General features: G+C 44.1%; 1 protein-coding gene across 3 annotated transcripts in view; it reads right to left on the bottom strand.

Annotated features, from left to right (window-relative positions):
* The window catches only part of ARFIP1 (ADP ribosylation factor interacting protein 1), a 155,617-nt gene that overhangs the window by 12,980 nt on the left and 120,993 nt on the right, over positions 1–21,644 (bottom strand). For all 3 annotated transcript variants that reach the window (XM_040418551.1, XM_040418554.1, XM_040418553.1), the window contains one exon: positions 4,633–4,807. In XM_040418551.1, the coding sequence (XP_040274485.1) occupies positions 4,633–4,807 (175 nt within the window). The remainder of the gene's footprint in view (positions 1–4,632; positions 4,808–21,644) is intronic.

Genomic DNA, 21,644 nt, shown 5'->3' with positions numbered 1-21,644 from the left:
GGCACGGTTAAGTTAATTGACAACGCGCGCTCCCGCTCCCTGATCCACGTCAGGTTCTACTTTATCTCCAGCATCTCTCAAGCCTCATCCCATGTTTTTCCAGGGTCATCCCAGAGGTCTATTTTGTTCAAATTTCGCTTAGGTGATTTCATCCAGGTACCAGTCTCAGGTCCCTTTCCATCCAGGTCGTTCCTGTTCCACGGTTTCGTACGCCAAGTCCAGGTAATCTAGGTCAGCTCATCAGGTAATGCCAGATTCAAAAGAACAGCAGCAAGCCAGAGTCCCGCAGGAAACCAGTCACCGGGGCAATGTTCAGGGCCTTTTCCACCTCCCTAGACAATGATCCTTTCGGGCCATATAAAAGCATAGTGTCTTTACGGGTTCTTACGGCCCGGGGAATTCAGCAGCTCTCCAGGACACGCAGGCCCCACTTTAGATCAACTAGCCTGGCAGCAGACGCATTGCACCCTATCACTCCACTTCACCAAAACTTCTCAAGTGGGACCGCCAGTCAAAATTCGCTACTACCAGACCTTCAATGACTGGTGCCCGGTTGCCGTGTTCAAAAGCTATTCGCCACTGCAAAAGATCCCGCGCCGGGCAGCCCTCTTTTCCCTTTCAACTCTAAACATCTCACGGCGTCACAGTTCGTTCACCACATCAGAATCTTAGCTTCGGACTAGGGTTCGATGCCAAGGCCATTTCGGGACATTCATTCCGCATAGGGGCGGCATCCGCAGCGTCAAGTCATGGGGTCCCAGCGCACGTCATCCAGGAAATGGGCAGATGGCAATCTTCCCGTTTCACGCACTACGTTCCGAACCCGCAGGTTGAGGTTGCCGGAGCCTTCACCAGCTTAGCTTTACGAGTTCCGCATTAATCTTTCCTACCCGATTGATTTTTGCCCCTCATTTAGCTCGCACACGGCCATGGCTTCCGGCACACCTCAGCCATTGATAGTTGACAATCAGTCACCCCTCCCCAACTCAGTTCGTCCACTCTGCTCCCACCGTAGCCAGGACCACAAGTAGCAAGGCTGAAGATCAGCCTGTGTTTGTGGGAGGGGCGAAGGAGACCTATATAGCGCCGCCTCGCTCTCCCATCATGGACGCCGCGCTCTACCCCTCCCACCCTTCCCCTTTCTTCACCTCTCTCACCATCAGGCTTCCCCCTCATTTAGCTCGCACACGGCCATGGCTTCCGGCACACCTCAGCCATTGATAGTTGACAATCAGTCACCCCTCCCCAACTCAGTTCGTCCACTCTGCTCCCACCGTAGCCAGGACCACAAATAGGCTTAGAACATGCTATGTTGTCCAAACCTACACTTGCCCAGGAAGGCCCAGCATAGACATTCCCAGTGAAGCTGTCAGATTCTACTCAAATCAGATATACTACAAGTTCTCACAAAACCTCATTTGTCTGCAGATCTATGACTAATGTTTAAGGATTCCCCCCTTTCTTTTTATCCAGGTGTTATTGCCATGTGCAGTATAGCAGAATATGACTGGATCATTCACCACTGATGTGTCACAAGGACTGAACATTTGACTTTGAAGATCTGAGATTCTCAAAGAAAGGTTGGTTTTGGATGGTTAACTCCATTTATACAGGACAAATGTCTACCCCCACAGCACTCAGACATAAAATTTAAGACATATGCATGTGAAGAATATAAAAGGCAGCGCAGAATTTACAGATTTATTCTATAAGAAGTTTCTAAAGGTTAAATTATTTGCCTCTGTAAAGCTTAAAAAGGAACCTGTCACCGGGATTTTGTGTATAGAGATGAGCACATCCGCAATATCCAGTCCCCATAGCTCTGTGTGCTTTTATTGTGTCAAAAAAACCGATTTGATACATATGCAAATTAACCTGAGATGTGTCCTGTAATTTGCATATGTATCAAATCGTTTTTTTTTTACACAATAAAAGCACACAGAGCTATGGGGACTGGGTATTGCGGATGTGCTAGCGGTGATCCAGCAACCCATGTCCTCGGCTCTATACACAAAATCCCGGCGACAGGTTCCCTTTAAAGGGGTTTTCTGAGACTTTAATTCTGATGACCTATCCTCAGGATAGGTCATCAGTACCTGATCAGTGGGGGCCCGACACCCAGGACCATTTGAGAAGGCAGTATACAGCAGCCATTTTTGGGAGGAATGAGGAAGCACATATTCCATTTTTCTTACAGTGCAGGGAAATCATGTATTACACATTACTCATTGAACTCAATCAAACAGACATGCTCTGACTGAGCAAGAGAAGCTATGTTGTTTGTATTTTTTTGATTTCCACTCTGGCTAATAGATGAGGTTACCGACCGTGTGAAAGAGAAAACCCCATTAAAACTGAGACAGTTCTGTATATAGGTTTGCTAATCCAGACAACCCCTTTAAATGGTAAGGCAGGTGCATATGTCATAATATAAGGAAAAAAACCACTCCCCTCTTATATTTTTAAGCCCTCTAGAAGAGTATTCCTCAACCTGTAACTTTCCACTTGCAAAACTACAACTCCCTACTACTACAAAACAGGTGATGAGCCACTGCCCGAGGAACAACTATGGAAAACAAGCAACTGTTTCCAAAGACCAAAAAGTCGTCCCGAGAAAAAAATGAATGTTTAAGAAGAATAAGCAGATGACTGAGATAAAGAAAATCCTAATATATGAGAGTCAGGAATAGATGCTGGAAGCTGTAGATCACTCTGGAAGAGGACAGGAACTTCTTTAGGGTCCTGTATAGCACATTGTGTACCAGAGGACTAAAATGGAGCCACTCTTACCTGATAACCAAAGGAGAAGCTCATCCTGTGACATATACACTGCGTGCAGAATTATTAGGCAAATGAGTATTTTGACCACATCATCCTCTTTATGCATGTTGTCTTACTCCAAGCTGTATAGGCTCGAAAGCCTACTACCAATTAAGCTTATTAGGTGATGTGCATCTCTGTAATGAGAAGGGGTGTGGTCTAATGACATCAACACCCTATATTAGGTGTGCATAATTATTAGGCAACTTCCTTTCCTTTGGCAAAATGGGTCAAAAGAAGGACTTGACAGGCACAGAAAAGTCAAAAATAGTGAGATATCTTGCAGAGGGATGCAGCACTCTTAAAATTGCAAAGCTTCTGAAGCGTGATCATCGAACAATCAAGCGTTTCATTCAAAATAGTCAACAGGGTCGCAAGAAGAGTGTGGAAAAACCAAGGCGCAAAATAACTGCCCATGAACTGAGAAAAGTCAAGCGTGCAGCTGCCAAGATGCCACTTGCCACCAGTTTGGCCATATTTCAGAGCTGCAACATCACTGGAGTGCCCAAAAGCACAAGGTGTGCAATACTCAGAGACATGGCCAAGGTAAGAAAGGCTGAAAGACGACCACCACTGAACAAGACACACAAGCTGAAACGTCAAGACTGGGCCAAGAAATATCTCAAGACTGATTTTTCTAAGGTTTTATGGACTGATGAAATGAGAGTGAGTCTTGATGGGCCAGATGGATGGGCCCGTGGCTGGATTGGTAAAGGGCAGAGAGCTCCAGTCCGACTCAGACGCCAGCAAGGTGGAGGTGGAGTACTGGTTTGGGCTGGTATCATCAAAGATGAGCTTGTGGGGCCTTTTCGGGTTGAGGATGGAGTCAAACTCCACTCCCAGTCCTACTGCCAGTTTCTGGAAGACATCTTCTTCAAGCAGTGGTACAGGAAGAAGTCTGCATCCTTCAAGAAAAACATGACTTTCATGCAGGACAATGCTCCATCACACGCGTCCAAGTACTCCACAGCGTGGCTGGCAAGAAAGGGTATAAAAGAAGAAAATCTAATGACATGGCCTCCTTGTTCACCTGATCTGGACCCCATTGAGAACCTGTGGTCCATCATCAAATGTGAGATTTACAAGGAGGGAAAACAGTACACCTCTCTGAACAGTGTCTGGGAGGCTGTGGTTGCTGCTGCACGCAATGTTGATGGTGAACAGATCAAAACACTGACAGAATCCATGGATGGCAGGCTTTTGAGTGTCCTTGCAAAGAAAGGTGGCTATATTGGTCACGGATTTGTTTTTGTTTTGTTTTTGAATGTCAGAAATGTATATTTGTGAATGTTGAGATGTTATATTGGTTTCACTGGTAAAAATAAATAATTGAAATGGGTATATATTTGTTTTTTGTTAAGTTGCCTAATAATTATGCACAGTAATAGTCACCTGCACACACAGATATCCCCCTAAAAAGGCTAAAACTGAAAACAAACTAAAAACTACTTCATAGTAGTTCAAATATTCAGAGTTCAAATATTCAGCTTTGATATTAATGAGTTTTTTGGGTTCATTGAGAACATGGTTGTTGTTCAATAATAAAATTAATCCTCAAAAATACAACTTGCCTAATAATTCTGCACTCCCTGTAGAGGATGGTACTAGAAAACCAGTATAAGTGGTTTACCAGTGTGATGGCCATAATGACTGGTTGGATCTAAGTCTGAGAAACTGTATGATGGCCCAGGAGAAACCAATAAAAGTTGAAAGTATTGTATCCTGAGGCAGCACTGTACTAGCAGCAAGAAAATAAGACCCTTGTGAAATGACCGTGACAAGATAAAGCCTGGCGATGGTTGCTTTTCTTACCTTGTTCTCCTCTAGGAACTTCAGTTTGATAGAGACATCATTTCTCATCTTGTCATACTTTTCCTTGTGAATCTGGAACATCTGCTGAGAATGCTCAATCTTCGGCAATGTTATCGCATCTCGTGGTCCCAGGTTTAACTCCTCCAAATCTGTGCGGTAGGCATCATATTCAATCCTGTCACAAATTCAACACAGTATTCATTAGTGCTGAATATACCCTATACTCATTCATACACCAATGTTATACACTAATGCTGCAGAGTACAAACTGGGGAGGCGGTGGATTCCTCGGTGGGCCCCCAGTCACCTGCGCCTGGAGATAAGACGGAAGAGTAATTATTTCTCTTGCTTCTCAGGAGAGATAATTATTGTAGCCACTAGGTGGCACAGCGATGCAGCCTCCTACTGGTGTAAATTGTACAGGAGGCCCCGCAGTATCTTCTAAGCTTCCGGCTGTTGACAGTGAAGGAAGAGAGAACATGTCTGGCCATCCTCCTGTCCTCCCTGCTGTCAGAAAACTGGCTGCTGGAGAGAAGGACTCCTCTGCGGTGCTGGGCTGATTTCTCAGGTGTGTGACAGTAGTGAGCTGTAGGAGACTAAGGGGGAAATAGGGGATTTGTTTATAGCAGACACAGATCTATGAATGTGTGCTGCTCTCTGCAGAGTTCTGAGTGGCATTGGGGGGGGGGGGGGGGGGGGGGGAGACTGCCTTAGGTCCCCCCAATGTCTCTGCTTTAGGTGCACCCTCATAAGTGCCCCAGCTCCAGATGTCCCCCTCTAAATGCACCCCTAATATTGCATCTTTTCCAGTTGCCCCCCTAATACCTTTGCTCCAGGATCACCACTATTACCCTGCCTTAGGCTACCCTAATGCCTCTGCTATAGGTACAACCCCATTAGTGCCCCAGCTCCAGATGCCCCCACTCTAAATGCACCGCTAATATTGCCTCTTCTCCAGGTACCCCTGCTCCAGGATCCCCACTATTACCCTGCCTCAGGTGACCCTAATGCCTCTGTTTCAGTTATGACCCTCCGTTTGTGCCCTTTGCTCACGTTGCTCCTCTACAACCTTTGCTCGGGCTTTGTTAAAGGTTGTGAGCTGCAAAGGGGGTTGGACTTATGCCTGAAAAATTCTGCACAGTGCGTCACATTCTCCAGTATTGACAAATATGGTTTACATGGCGGTAGTAATATTCCGTATTTACAGGCATCACTGCTGCCATGTAAAGAAATACTGGTGGAGGATTTAAAGGGGTTGTCCAGGTTTTCAAGTTATCCTCTCCACACCATAGAGCATAACTATATGATTAGTGGGGTCCGATTCTGCAACCCCCTACTGATTCCAGGAACGAGTCCCCCTGTTGCTCTATTTATTCTCTTTGGGACCACTGGAAATAGCCAGCGCTGTACTTTGCCATCTCCAGCGACCCCATAGAGAATGGATGGAGAGGCAGGGCATACGCTGGACCTGCCACTCAGTCAAGAAGGGGGATCAGTGGGGGCTCCAGCATTCAGACCCCCACGGATCACTTAGTTATCCCAGATCCTGTGCATAGAGGATAACTAGAAACGTGGACACAGGCCCTTTAACAGGCGAGCATTTCTATTTTAGTTTGACACATATTTTGGGCCAGATTTTTAATAAAAAAATTTTTTACACCCAAAGAAAACCTTTAAGGATAGGGAATGTGAAAAGGTCCAACAGCTATGACACGACGAGTAATCTGATTGATGGGGTCTGACTGCTGGGACCCCCATGATCAAGGGAACGTGGTCTTAAGACCCTTGTGTACATAGATGGGCGGTAATGTAATTGAATGTCTCAGGATCCCGTTTTTCATGATCAGTTGGTGTTCTAGCAGTCAGACCCCCAGCAATCTGATATTTATCACCTATCCTGTACATAGGCGATAGGTCATTATGGTAGGACAACCCTTTTAATTATACTGTAGATTGTGTGCAATCTGAGGAGGTTACAATTTGGTAAATTTAATGCCAGACATTTATGCTTATTTAAAGGGTTTGTCTCACTTAAAGGGTTTTATCATGCAGTTAATACAAGGCACTTACTAATGTATTGTGATTGTCCATATTGCCTCCTTTCCATCACATTATACACAGCACGTATCCGTGGTTATTACCACCGTGTAATCCAGCAGTGGTGGCCGTGCTTACACACTAGAGGGAAAGGCTGGAAGCGCGCATAGGCCAACACCTATACCTATAGTGTGCAAACACGGGCACTGCTCCTGGATTACCCGGTGGTAATAACACGGATACGTGCTGTGTATAATGTGATGGAAAGGAGGCAATATGGACAATCACGATACATTGTAGTAGGTGCCTTGTATTAACTTTCTCTACTTGATAAATGCCAATCGCTGAAGTGAGACGCCGTTAAGGCCTCTTTCACACGGGCGAGATTTCCGCGCGGGTGCAATGCGTGAGGTGAACGCATTGCACCCGCACTGAATCCGGACCCATTCATTTCTATGGGGCTGTGCACATGAGCGGTGATTTTCACGCATTACTTTTGCGTTGTGAAAATTGCAGCATGTTCTATATTGTGCGTTTTTCACACAACGCAGGCCCCATAGAAGTGAACGGGGCTGCGTGAAAATCGCAAGCAGGTGCGGATGCGGTGCGATTTTCACGCACGGTTATAAGGGAAAATAATAGCATTCTGAATACAGAATGCATAGTACAATAGGGCTGGAGGGGTTAAATAAAAATAAATAAATATTTAACTCACCTTAATCCACTTGTTCGCGCAGCCGGCATCTCTTCTGTCTTTTTCTTTGAGGAATAGGACTTTTGATGACGTCACTACGCTCATCACATGGTCCGTCACATGATCCATCACCATGGTAAAAGATCGTGTGACGGACCATGTGATGAGTGTAGTGATGTCATCAAAGGTCCTATTCCTCAAAGAAGAAGACAGAAGAGATGCCGGCTGCGCGAACAAGTGGATTAAGGTGAGTTAACTTATTATTTTTTTTAACCCCTCCAGCCCTATTGTACTATGCATTCTGTATTCAGAATGCTATTTTCCCTTATAACCATGTTATAAGGGGAAATAATACAATCTACACAACCTTGAACCCAAACCTGGGTCTGGGTACCACATTCAGTTTTTTTATCACGCGCGTGCAAAACACATTGCACCCGCGCGATAAAAACTGAACAACGGAACGCAATCGCAGTCAAAACTGACTGCAATTGGGTACCTACTCGCGCGGGTTTGCCGCAACGCATCCGGACACGCTCGTGTGAAAGAGGCCTAAGTGTGCTACACTTAATAGGGTTAGGCATAAATGTCTTGGTGTGTGCATTGAGTGTTTCCTATGTGTGATTGGTGTGTGCTATATACAATCTATGTATCAGTGGTGTATGTGCAGTATGTGACATATGCATCAGTGGCATGTGACCCATGTATAAGTGTCTTGTGTCCCACATCTGCCCAATGAGTGATTGGTGTAGGCTGCATTTGTCTTGTTTCTGACTAACTTAAGTGCAGGATATCTATATATGTGTATGTTTGTGCATTTTGCTGTGAATATCTGCAATCATACTTCATCTTTAATATTTCTGTTATCACTGTAAGGGCTCATGAACTTTGAACAGTTAGATGTTTTGCAGTCTGCAAATTGCGGATCGGCAAAACATGGATACCGGGTGTGTGCATTCCACATTATGCGGAACAGAACAGCCGGCCTCTAATAGAACAGTCCTATCCTTGTCTGTAATGTGGACAATAATAGGACATGTTCTATCATTTTGCAGAACGACCATGCGGACATACAGACACAGAATGCACATGGAGTCATTTTTTTTTTTTTGCGGCCCCATTGAAGTGAAGGGAACGGTACGGACATGGAATAAAAATAAGTTTGTGTGCAGGACCCTTAAGGTGGGCCCCCAGAACCAGTTACACTGGTGGGCCCTAAGAACCCCAGATTGACACTAGTTGGTGCTAACTTTCAAATAGTTTTCAACGGTTATTTCTAGATGCAAGTAAAAAGGTGAAAAGATCTAAAAATGGATAGCAGTAATCAATATGGAATGTGTCTGAGTATGAGGCACATGATTCTGAAATTATCTAGCATTTCAATAACTATTAAAACCATATTCTGCCATTTTATTATTAAAAGGAGTCTGTCACCTATATAACATGTTTTAAACTGATGATATAGCTCTGTGGGAGGCAGATCCATAACACTGATGGTACCCGGGTTTAGTTTTTCAGAGCCTCCAAAGTGCCAAAAATGAAGTTTTAAAGATAGGCAAATTATCTATCGCAAGTGCCCAGGGGCGGAGAGTGTGCTGCAAGTGCCCAGTGCTCCCCGCCTTACTTGCGCCCGACTTCTCCCCTCTGTACCGTCCAGCCAGGCCTGTATCCTTGCTGCGTCATTCTAGTCTCCATTCATAATCCAGCGCCTGTGTGCTTCATCGCCGGGCCCGTTACTTAACCGGCGCACTGCACATCAGTATGCCTCTGCCCACAGTGGGAAATGTACTGCGCATGCCTGGACCCGGCAGTGAAGCGCAGTCTACAAGGTTTTATTATAAAAGACAGAAAACTAAATGCGGTTTAAGGGTCTATTCACACGTCCGTAGTGTATTGCGGATTTGCAATACACCGGGCCAGCACCCCATTAGAAATGCATATTCTTGTCCGCTATTGCGGACAAGAATAGGACATATTCTATTTTTTTGGGAGCCGCGGACAGTATAACAAAAAAATAAAAGGTTTCTGTCCTGCATTTCCTATTTTCCAGTAGACCTTCAGCTAACATCTGGAGCGGGCACTTTGGCTAAAAAAAAATTTAAAAAAAAGCTGCGAAACACATTACTTAAAACGTCAAAAAAAAAAATATGGGGGAGACTTCTCAAAACTGGTGCAAAGTAAAACTGGCTTAATTGCCCATAGCAACCAATCAGATTCCACCTTTCAGAGCTCCTTTGGAAAATGAAAGGAGGAATCTGATTGGTTGCTATGGGCAACTAAGTCAGTTTTCCTTTACATCAGTTTTAATAAATCTGAGTGAAAGCACCCTTAAGCCCACTGGGTCACCTGCAGCTGGACAACCACATAGTAGTTAGTCCCCAATCTAATCATGCTGCGTGTTAAAAGTAAGTGGGTTGAACAGTAGGAATCAAATAGAAGTGAATTCTGATTCACCATTTTTAATTAGCTTTCATATTTCAGGGCCCAAATGTTCCCTTCTCTTAAAGGGGTTATTCAACCCTAACAAATGCTCCCCCATATGCCGGGCCCTTTACACTGATTCTACTAACCTGGCTCTCCGCGCCGCTGGAAAGGAGCAACCAATAAAGCGTTCCTTCCAACAATCGCCTGCTGATTGGTGACGGAAAACCACCCTATTTACATGCAGCAATCACCTCCACACTATGGCTGCTGCTAACGCCTATCCCCTTACAAAATTATTGTTCCTGGGCAGCAGAGTTTCGCTCAGATGATCTTCGGCTCCTTTAGGGGGGCAGATTATCGGGAATGAAAGTTTGTAGGACCATTAGTTCCTGATAAATCAGTCTGAAGTTACATCTGGCCATGTAAATCCAGCTAAACAAGGAACAGTTTAGGACTGACACAATGGTGCAGCTCCCAAAACCAGAGTTTGGGTTGCTGTTCATGACTTCCACTGTCACTTTGAAGAAAATGTGCCAACCACACTTGAGCAAGAGGGCCGCCATCAGTCAGCAGCTCTCCAATCAAAACCCTCCTAGCGGCTCAGAGAATCCTGTAGCTGTAGTGCCCTTATGACAGTGGTCCTTTAAAAAAAGGCTGCTTCCTTATATTACAAATGATCTGGAAGGAGTAAAAAGTAAAGGCAGGAAATATAATTACTGTAATGTAAGGCGGACTAATAAAGGATTGCTTCCTGTTCACACTGATATGTCCATGTCAATCCAGTAAATGCAGAACATATCTCATTCGAGACATGCCCAGTCTTAACACTTCTATTAACATCCACACCCTGCACAGACTGCATAATTACTGAAGGGCTGACAGCCATACTGTAGGGTTAGAATGACCAATCTGATTCACAGCCAAGTTATAGCTGATGCTAAAAACAGCACCTGAATCATAGACCTTTCAGCAAATGCTCTATTAATGTGATCAAATGCTCCACCTAGAGAGCCTATTGATATGCAATTTACTGCAAACAATCATATAAATGAGAATCACTCACAATAGTTAAAAAGACAACAATCACCAGCATGTGTTTTGACTGCATATTGGGGGGAGGTTGAGATTTTTTTTTTTTCGGCACAAGTATTGTTTGTCAATTTTCAGTTTCATTCTTGATTCAACAGATTTGAAACCTGTAATGTAACTGGTAAAGTCTAGAATAAGGGCCACCCTGCAAGCAGAATAGTAATGTAGTGAAACTCTCCATTTGCAGCTATATAACACTGAATTGGAGATGGAAAAGGAGGTTCCAGCGATGAGTAGGGCCTGGTATGGGGCCTGGTAGCAGGGTAGGCTGATGGCACATGTCTGTCTTGGTTGCGGACAGTTTTCTGCTATGATAATCGGTCATTTTTCTGTTAAACAGGTACGTGTGTGACATCACTTACATACAATGCATTCGGAAAGCCTTCAAACCCTTTAACTTTTTTCACATTTTGTTGTGTGTTGAGGTTTTGTGCTAAAATACAAACAATATACTAAATACTAACTTCTCTGGTGCCATCATGGAGGCCATTTGGCACTAGGAGGTGTAAAATACAGAGTGGGCAAAAACATTGTCCGCTTGGGAAACTGAGCCAAACGGATTCCGTCCTGGCACACAATGTAAGTCAATGGGGTATGGATCCGTTTTCTCTGACACAATAGAAAACGTAATCCGTCTCCCGTCGACTTTCAGTGGAGTTCATGACGGATCCGTCTTGGCTATGTTACAGATAATACAAACGGATTCGTTCATGACGGATGCAAGCGGTTGTATTATTGTAACGGATCCGTTTTTGCAGATCCATGACTGATCCGCCCAAAAACGCGAGTGTGAAAGTAGCCTAAGACAACACAAGAGTGGCTTAGATACAACGCTGTGAACTATCTAACAGAGAGAGACCTCAGTTCAGGAAATTTGAACTCTGCTAGTCAAGTCAGTGCAAAAAAATAACAAAAGTTATAGTACTCAAATCAATGATCCCCTGCCACTCATCTGGATGCTTTCAGTATCCCCTGTGGTCCCCCTCCTGCACCAGCAATGATGTGTGGACACACATCTGGCAGCAGTGGTGAGCGCACTGGTGTAGAACTAGGTTTACTGGTCTAAGTCGTCGAGACTGGCTGGGAACCAGAGAAGTGCTGGAACAAGAACAGCGAGGGATGTATTGCTACCTTTTTTATTTTATTCTACTGTTTGTTTTTTTAATTAGATGGACAACCTCTTTAAAGAGCATCTGTCAGCATGATTAACCCTATTAAAGCAGGCACAATGCCTGGTAGGAATAATCGTGCTGAGTGCAAGGACATGTCTGTTACAGCAATCAGCACTGTCATTTTAGGGAAATGTACGCTCTTTTTTTTAGGTTAAGGAGGTGCTTGAGGGCGTGCAGTTCTCCTGAGGTGATCGCCCCATCTTTATGGGTATGTTATAGATGTCACAATCAGTATGAGGTGTACCTTTGTGTTTTATGGTAGGAGCACAATGACGCATTAACATCTACTTGGCACATTCTGACCGTTGGTTTAGGGGTGTAATCTCATTGTATGCGTTATCATGCATTACCTCTGTACTAGGAGGCCCTAGCCTCCAATTGATATATCTGATCATATGTCAGCTTTTGGTTAAAAGGTGCAAAATTCCTACATGCATTTACCCGACACATTTGATTACATGTCATTTAAAAATATTGCATCCCATTCCCTCACACGATATCTGTATTTTTGTAAACTTCCCTCAGGTGTATACCGCACTTCATTCTTGATGTTTTTTGTCTGTATTTTAATCCTGTTTTGTATATGTATTTAAATAAAACTTATTAAATATTTGGAGCCTTTTTAGACTCTGCCTCTTGTGTAGGTATATCTGTTCCATGTTGAGGGTTTGTGATGCTGCCCAGTATTGATTTTGGGCTCTTACTTTGTTTCATTTTGTGTAACCTGTATGTATTATTCCTCACTGTTCAGTTGCCTGGCCTTGAAATCTCACCATGTACTCGCGGGGAGAGGAGGAGGAGGAGATGTAGAGGTGCTCGGAGCACCTCATTAACAGAAAAACTAAAAGCTACAACTATTTGGGATTAGGACATTTCTACATTCGATTGATTTGAAGTTCAGAAGATGAACTAAACCATTCTAATAAATGTAATCAGAGAGAGAATTGATAACTGGAATAACGAGCAGATAAAACGGACATGGTCACTGGGATCTCTGGTAAATGCTGCTCTTTGAACTTGTCAACATTAAAGGAGTCCGAAACAAATACGCAGACACTGGAGAATTGTCTGGACACAAACTTCCCACCGGGCCCATTAGGGCAGTTTGTATCTGGCAACGCCGTATCTCTACGGGAAAAGCCTGCCGCAGTTCACAAAGGAGATGTAAAAGTAGCCTTAGGCTACATTCACACGTCAGTATTTTTCTATATCCCGATTTTCGGTCCGTTTTTTGCGGATCCGTTGTTCCTGAAAATGTTTCCGTATGTCAAAAAACGGAAACATGTATAAATTTCAATAAGCAAATAAAGTTGTTTGGATTTCTTTGAAAAAAATAAATGAAAATCTAATTTCCAGGAACGGAATCTGCATAAAACGGATGACATACGTAATGACATCCGAATGTCTTCCGTTTTTAGCGGATCCATTGACTTTGTATTGTACCAGGATCCGAATTTTGCGGAAAAGAATAGGACATGTTTTATATTTAAACGGACATGCGGAACAGAACAACGGAAACGGACAGCACACATTGTGCTGTCCGATTTTTTCCAGGACCCATTGAAAATGAATGGGTCCAGATCTGTTCCGCAAAAAAACGGAACAGATCAGGAAAGAAAATACAGACGTGTGAATGGACCCTTAAACTGAGTTAGCAGTATTACCCCTGACAGTTAAACCCATAGCCGTGTCTTATGTATGAGGCTGTGAGGACTTTTCTTAGCGCTAGTTAACAGTATAGCGACTGCAGGTTTCTACATCCTGCCCAACATGATCTCAGGATTAATGGAAGCGTTAGGTGCACAGAACTATTCATGAAAGGACATGTGCGGTCCTGAAGTATTTTCTATACTATATATCAACAACAATTATAGGATCGTATAAAACATTTAATAATATGCAATTAGATTGTACCTAAGCAGGACCAGTGCCATCAACATAATATATGTAACTGTTATGGACACCTCTGCACCATTTGTTTGGTTTCTAAAGCTATTAGGGGGTACTATTTCTGCTTGGGTAAAAGTTAGTCAAATTAGCGCTCTTTCCAAAGAGAGAAAAAAGGCAGGCCTCTAATGCCTCAGATGTAAGGCAGCAATCCTAGAAGTTAATGTGTCATCTATCATTTTTTGCCAGTTAAACCCAGAAAGTCACACTTTTGTCTAAAATATTTTTTATTTCTGATTGTAGATATCTTCATTCTGTTTCCTGAACGTGATTATGGCAGCAGCCATGGGCCGTTGTTAACAGCATTTAGAGACATGCTTTACGGCAGCCACATGGGCCATAAACACAAATGACAAAACCTGACCTCATTGACTTCTACGGGATTTTCGAGGCATGCTCTGTGACCTGTGCAGAGGTCCGAAGGGCATGGATAAGCGGTGATATCACCTATTGTGAATGGTGGATTCTGTGTTATCTATACAAAGTATATAGGTAATATCTGTCACGGTAATTCTGCCTGCGATTATAATGAAATCACTGCTGAAAACTCATCTGTACAGACCAAGAAGTGGAGCTTCGGGTACTTTCACACTAGCGTTATTCGGATCCGGCATTTCAATACATTTGTCATACGGATCAGGATCCTGATCAGTGTGACAAATGCCATCAGTTTGCATGCGTTTTGACGGATCCGGCAGGCAGTTCCGGAACCGTGTGCCGGAATCCTCTGCCGCAAGTGTAAAAGTACCCTTATTATTAGGCTTTGTGGCCAGTGAGAAAACCACAGTTTATTATTTTTTTTAAATACAGATGGTGACATGGAAAATTAAGAATATCACCAAAAATTCTTTAAAAATATGTTCAACATAAAAAATGATCTCGGCAATAGGTAATTTTCTGATGAAATATTCCCTTTAAACAGGCCTCGAGACATAATTTAGGATTATAGCCAAGTCTGTAAACCACCATTTAAACTTTAAATGGTCATAAATCAGTTTAGAAGAGGAGACGTCCGAGAGGAGTTGGAGCCCCAAGTTCTCAGATAACTAGTATAACATAAGGAGCACTTAAACTGCACTGACCAGCAGACAATTATCGGGAGGGAAGTGTTCCTTCCCAACAATTTCCTGCTCGTCATTTACATGCAGCGATCTCCTCCACTGTATGGGGACGAGCAATGGCTACGGCGATCACTCATCCTCATAGAGAGCTATTGTTAATGGGCAGCAGACAGCAGTTCACGCCGCACGATCTGCTGCCCAGAAACGGTGATCGAGGTGTCTGCATGATCAATTCACCCGATGATTTGCTCGCTCATCTGGTGATCTGCAGCACCTTTAGGCAAGCAGATGATTGGAACTAAGCATTCCTAGAGACGTTTGTTCCTGATAATCTGGCCCACAACTGGGCAGTGTAAATGCGCCTTAACTGTATACACATGCCAGACGTAAAAAGCCAAAACTTAAATTAGCAATTCATTTTTAATTAACATTTAATAAATTCAATTAAAAAAAAATTATAATAATGTAAAGGGTGTCTACAGCTCTAAATGTAAATTAATTCGCATAAAATAATAGACAGGAAAACATACGGAGAATAAACTGCCTACAGACGCCCCTAGAAAAACCGGACTTGCTGCTCGAGCTAAACAGTTTAGTGTGCCTTCAAACGCGGAAGATTATGTTGCAGATATGTCTGTGACTGAAACCACTTCCACTCATCTGAATTGTAGATTGTAAGCTCTCGCGGGCAGGGCCCTTTCTCTTTGTAACTCGTCTTGTTCATGCTTAGTGAAATTGTCTGTATTATGTAAGTACCGTATTTTGCGCTTTATAAGACGCACTTCCCCCTCCCCCCCAAAAGTCAGGGGAAAATGATTGTGCGTCTTATAAAGCGGATAATTCACTGGCCGCTATGCTGCACAACGCGGCCAGCGAAGTATCAGTGTGGAGGGAGGAGGCGGGGACACTCATGGCGGGGCCCGGTTCAGTGACTCTACTACTCTACTCTAATACACCAGGCCCCGCAACTGTTAAGGGTACTTTCACACTAGCGTTTTTCTTTTCCGGCGCTGAGTTTTGTCCTAGGGGCTCAAATCCGGAAAAGAACTGATCAGTTTTATCCTAATGCATTCTGAATGGAGAGTAATCCGTTCAGGATGCATCAGGATGCATCAGGATGTCTTCAGTTCAGTCTTTTTAACTGATCAGGCTTTTCAGAAAAACGTAGCATGTTGTATTTGACTGAACGCCGGATCCGGTCTTTTTCCCATTGACTTGCATTAACGCTGGATCCGGCGCTGTGTGTTCAGTCAAACCGGATCCGGCTTTTGCATGTTAAACCCGAAAAATGTGGGAAAAAAAAGTCCATAAATGGCGAATCAGTTTTTTCCAATGCATTTTTTCATTGTGATCAAAATCCTGATCAGGATTCAAATGTAATCCGTTTTCACACGTTTTTCCGGATCCGGCGGGCAGTTCCGGTGTCTGAATTGAACGCCGGATTAAAACAACGCTAGTGTGAAAGTAGCCTAAGTACATTCAATCCGATTCATATCTTAATGTATACCGCACTGTTCTGTACTTACTGTAGTACAGTGTGTATAGCATTAAGACGGCGCAGACCGGCAGCTCCCTCGGTCATGCGCCGCCTGCCTGTTCATTCATAAAGTGAGATAAGCAGGCAGGCGGCGCATGAGGATGGAGCTGCGGCAGGCGGGGCATGACCGAGGGAGCTGCGGGTCTGCGCAGTCTTAATGCTATACATACGGTACTACAGTAAGTATAGAACAGTGCGATATACATTAAGATATGTATCGGATTGAATGTACTTAACAGCAGCGGGGCCCGGTGTATTAGAGTAGAGTCACTGCACCGGGCCCCGCCATGAGTGTCTCCGCCTCCTCCCTCCACACTGATGCATCTGATGGGGGATCTGTAGATGACACTTAGGCTCAGTTCACACCTGAGCGTTCTGGAAGGAGCGTTCTGTATGCGCGATTGTACGGGCGTTTACAAGCGCGCATACAGAGACAAGCGTACACACAGTGTCGCGCGTTCCCGAAAGTCTATGTACGGGAACGCGCGACAAGCGCCCAAAAAAACGCTCCTGTACTTGTTTGAGCGTCGGGCGTTTTACAGCGCGATCGTACGTGCTGTAAAACGCCCAGGTGAGAACCATTCCCATAGGGAAGCATTGGTTTCTCCTTATTGAGCGTTTTACAGCGCGTAGGAACGCGCTGTAAAACGCTCAGGTGTGAACTGAGCCTTATGGGGATCTGTGGATGACTTAAGTTTCATCCACAGATCCCCCATCAGTGTCATCCACAGATCCCCCCCATAACAGTGCGTCATCCACAGATCCCCCCATAACAGTGCGGCATCCACAGACCACCATTAGTTCAAAACCTACCAAAAGCACACCTTTTGGTTCAAAATATTTTTTTCTTACTTATTTTCCTTCTCAAAAACCTAGGTGCGTCTATTAAAGCGAAAAATACGGTATACCCCTTATCATATGTACAGCGCTATGGAATGAATGGCACTTTAATAATAACAATAATAATTGGGCTGTTTTTGCGGCGAGCTCATGATTTACTGCCGGATGCCTTCTGTTTTTCAAGCAAGCCCCATTCAATTCTATGGAGCCAGAGCTGCATGAAAACCGCACGATATAGAAGATGCTGCACAAGTGACACGAGAAAAACAACGCTCATGTGCACAGACCAATTGAAATGAGTAAGTCAAGATTCAGTCTGGATGCTATTTATTTGTTAGACGCATCGCATCCGGATGGAAAACCCACTCGTGTGAAAGAGGCCTTAGGCTGGAGCTACGCCTAGACTTTTTGCATCACTACTTATTGATTTTAACTATTGAGATACAGCTGCAGTTTAAAACATGCTACATGCAATCCTGGGCACTCTGGGCACTGTAGCTGTCACTTGTAGTGCTACAAATAGCTCCAGCCTTAAAGGGGTTATCCGATAATTTATATTGATGACCTATCCTCTGGATAGTTCATCAATATCAGATCGGCAGCGAGCCGATACTCTGAGCGCTGCTGTCTCTTCCTAGGCCATGTGATGTTACTGTACATCATAAAAAATGAAAATAGGACAGCACCACTTAGGCTACTCTCACACTAGCGTTCAGAGCGGGTCCGTCTGATGTCGGCTCAGACGGATCCGCTCCTATAATGCAGACGTTTGTATCCGTTCAGAACGGATCCGTCTGCATTATAACTTAGAAAAAATTCTAAGTGTGAAAGTAGCCTGAACGGATCCGTCCAGACTTTACATTGAAAGTCAAAGGGGGACGGATCCGTTTGAAGATTGAGCCATATTGTGTCATCTTCAAACGGATCCGTCCCCATTGACTTACATGTCTGGACGGATCTGCTTGCCTCCGCACGGCCAGGCGGACACCTGAACGCTGCAAGCAGCGTTCGGGTGTCCGCTTGCTGAGCGGAGCGGAGGCTGAACGCCGCCAGACTGATGCATTCTGAGCGGATCCGCATCCACTCAGAATGCATTAGGGCTGGACGGATGCGCTCGGGGCCGCTTAGGAGCCCCTTCAAACGGAGCTCACGAGCGGACACCCGAACGCAGGTGTGAAAGTAGCCTTACTGGAACAACTAGTCCGTGTTATGGCGGTGGTGCTCGTGGGTTAGGTCCTGGCCTCAGAGACCTCTCAAATGTAAAGAAATCCCCTTCAGGGATGTCACAGCACTCTCAATCTTGAATAAAATCCTTGTGTTTATTCACACCGAAAAATACAGCAACGTTTCGACACCAGGTCTTTCTCAAGCTACATATGGTTTACAAGTGAACTTCAATACATATATACATGTGCATCATTCAATCCGGATGGTTGAGGGGTTGTCCCTCTGAAAGGTCAATCCTCCCCCTACATATTCACCCAATCGTGTTACAAAGTGACATAATTAAACAGTATATCAACATAACAACCCCAGCTCTGTATTTCAATTAAAACCTACCGTTTGTAACACGATTGGGTGAATATGTAGGCCCCAATACCCCCCAACAATGAGAATAGGTCATCATTATGTTTACCTGGATAACCCATTTAAAAAGGGGCTGTTTCACTTCAGCAAATGGCATTCATCATGTATAGAAAGTTACTACAAGGCACTTACTAATGTATTGTGATTGTCCATATTGCTTCCTTTGTTGACTGGATTCATTTTTTCATCACATAATACACGGCTGGTTTCCATGGTTACAACCATCCTGCAATCCATCAGCGGTGGCCGTGCTTGCACACTGTAGGAAAAAGAACAGGCCTCTCTGGTGGCCAGGACCATGGTAGCGCACATAGGCTGGTGCTTTTTCCGATAGTGTGCAAGCACGACCACCACTGCTGGATTGCAGGGTGGTCATACCTATGGAATCGAGCAGTGTATAATGTGATGGAAAAATTTATCAAGCCTGCAAAGGAAGAAATATGGACAATCACAATACATTAGTAAGTGCCTTGTGTTAACTTTCTCTACATAATAAATGCTATTTGCTGACGTGAGTTACCCCTTTAAGGCTATGTTCACACAGTGGATTTTTGCCACAGATTCCAGCGTGGATTCCACACTGAAAACTGCACAGCATCAGAGCTCATGCTTTTGGCTTACAAATACCAATTCAAAATACTGACGAAACCTGCAATGTATGAATAAGGATTAACATGGAAATGTTTCTACTGCTGCACAGATGAGAACATACCGAGAGCCGTGCATTCAGCTATGGAACGTAATACCACATTCTGCATTTATCAAGGTCATGCCATTTTGTGGACGTAAAGACAGCAGGTATATTGGAGGCTTGTTGGCATGATGGCATAGTGATTGTCACATCGATGCGTGCAGCAGGCACCTTGGTAAGTATTTCTAGGGAGATGAACTCATCAGCTTATTTGCATCATTTCCTGAGCGTTAACCTGGCAAAGACACTGTCCATTTTGAATCCCTGAGGTGGACATAGATGAATGGGCAGCCTGAAAATAGCTCTTTATGGAAAGAGTGTACATCATTTTGTTATTTTTGTGAGGCTGCCGTATAATTTCTATGGCTAGCTTAATGGGGCTCAATCAACAGCCGGGTAGGGTTGACCTAGCTGAGTAAAACGATACCTGTAGTATGTTGCTAGGTGTCGGCATTGGGGAGAAATTTGGACCTTTATTCTTATGCAAATGAGCCATTGGAGAACGAATAGCTGGGATGATGGGACACCCCTGGTGCAGACTTAAGACGCCTCCAGCGTTCTAAACTCCTCTATAGATTGAGTGCTAGACCTCAAATCTAGCGCCGAGTTTCTGCGCCTGCGCAGTTGTTAGCTTGCCGAGCAGCGAAGATGTTCAGTGCGCTGACTTAATCCCTCCCGGAAGTGGAGGCGCCGTCGCCCTTATCTGCAGTCGCCTCCACTTACGGCTGGAATGACGCAGGTGCGAGAACTCAGTGCTAGATGTTTTGGTGTGTAAAAGTTTGAGAAGATGGGCAGTGCCAAAAAAGGGAAAAAAAAGTTAGATTATGTTAAAGATTTCCACTTAAAGAATTTTAAACTCCCGCAAGTGCTGATATTTTGAAATGTATCTTTTCATCTGTGTGCTTTGTTATATATGAAAATCTTTAACCCCCTTCCTGTTAATTTTCTTTTTTTCGCTCCCTGCCCTCCGAAAGCTATAACTTTTTTTCCCCCCATTAACACAGCCTTATGGGTGCTTGTTTTTTTGCATTTTCTACTGGCACCATTTAATATCCCATATGTTGTATAGGGAAGCTGGAAAAATTATAAATAGAATGGAATTGGAAAAAAATATCAATTGTGCCAGTAAACATTTTTACGAAACTTACTGTGTGGTAAAAATTTACATTTTTATTCTGCAATTTCAGCAATACCACATTTATAGTGTTATTTTTTTAAATCCTTTTTAATCTTTATTTTTAGTCCCCCTAGAGAACGTGAACAGGCTAGGCTCAATAGGAACTTTGCATTTACTATTACAAGGCTTCAAGCTGCCATAAACAACCAAACAGCTGCACTCTTGGTGCGGGGCAGGGGATTGTTCAGTTACGGGAGAACTTACAGTACTGACCTCTCAAATACAGTGGTCGCAATGGACAACGTCATCTAAGAGGGTTAAATGTTCATGATTGAAGCTGCCTCCTTATGTCTGCCAGCAATCTTGAGCAGTCGTCATGTGCTGCACATGTACAGTGGATGTCAGTAAGGGGTTAAGGAAAGTATCCCTTCCAAAGGGTGGTAGTAGTTAATAATGGGGTTCGCACTGTGCTAAAGGGGTTTTCCAGGATAGGTTAGCAATATCAGATCGATGGTGATCTGACCACTAGAACACTGCAGATCAGCTGCTTAGGGGTCCATTCACACGTCCGCAAAACACGAACACCAGCCATGTGAGTTCTGCATTCTGCGGACTGCACACGGCCGGCACTATGATAGAAATGCCTATTTTCTGCGGCTGCAGGACAAGAATAGGACATGCCTCTATTTTTTTATCGGGGCTGCGGAATGGAAGTGCAGATTCGGACAGCACACGGTGGGCTGTCTGCATCTTTTGCGGCTCCATTGAAATGAATGGGTCCGCACCCGAACCGCAAAATTGGTCATAAGATCGTTG

Source organism: Bufo bufo, chromosome 2 (genome assembly GCF_905171765.1).
Source record: "Bufo bufo chromosome 2, aBufBuf1.1, whole genome shotgun sequence".
Classification (NCBI taxonomy): domain Eukaryota; kingdom Metazoa; phylum Chordata; class Amphibia; order Anura; family Bufonidae; genus Bufo; species Bufo bufo.
This window is presented reverse-complemented; position numbering and strand designations above follow the sequence as displayed.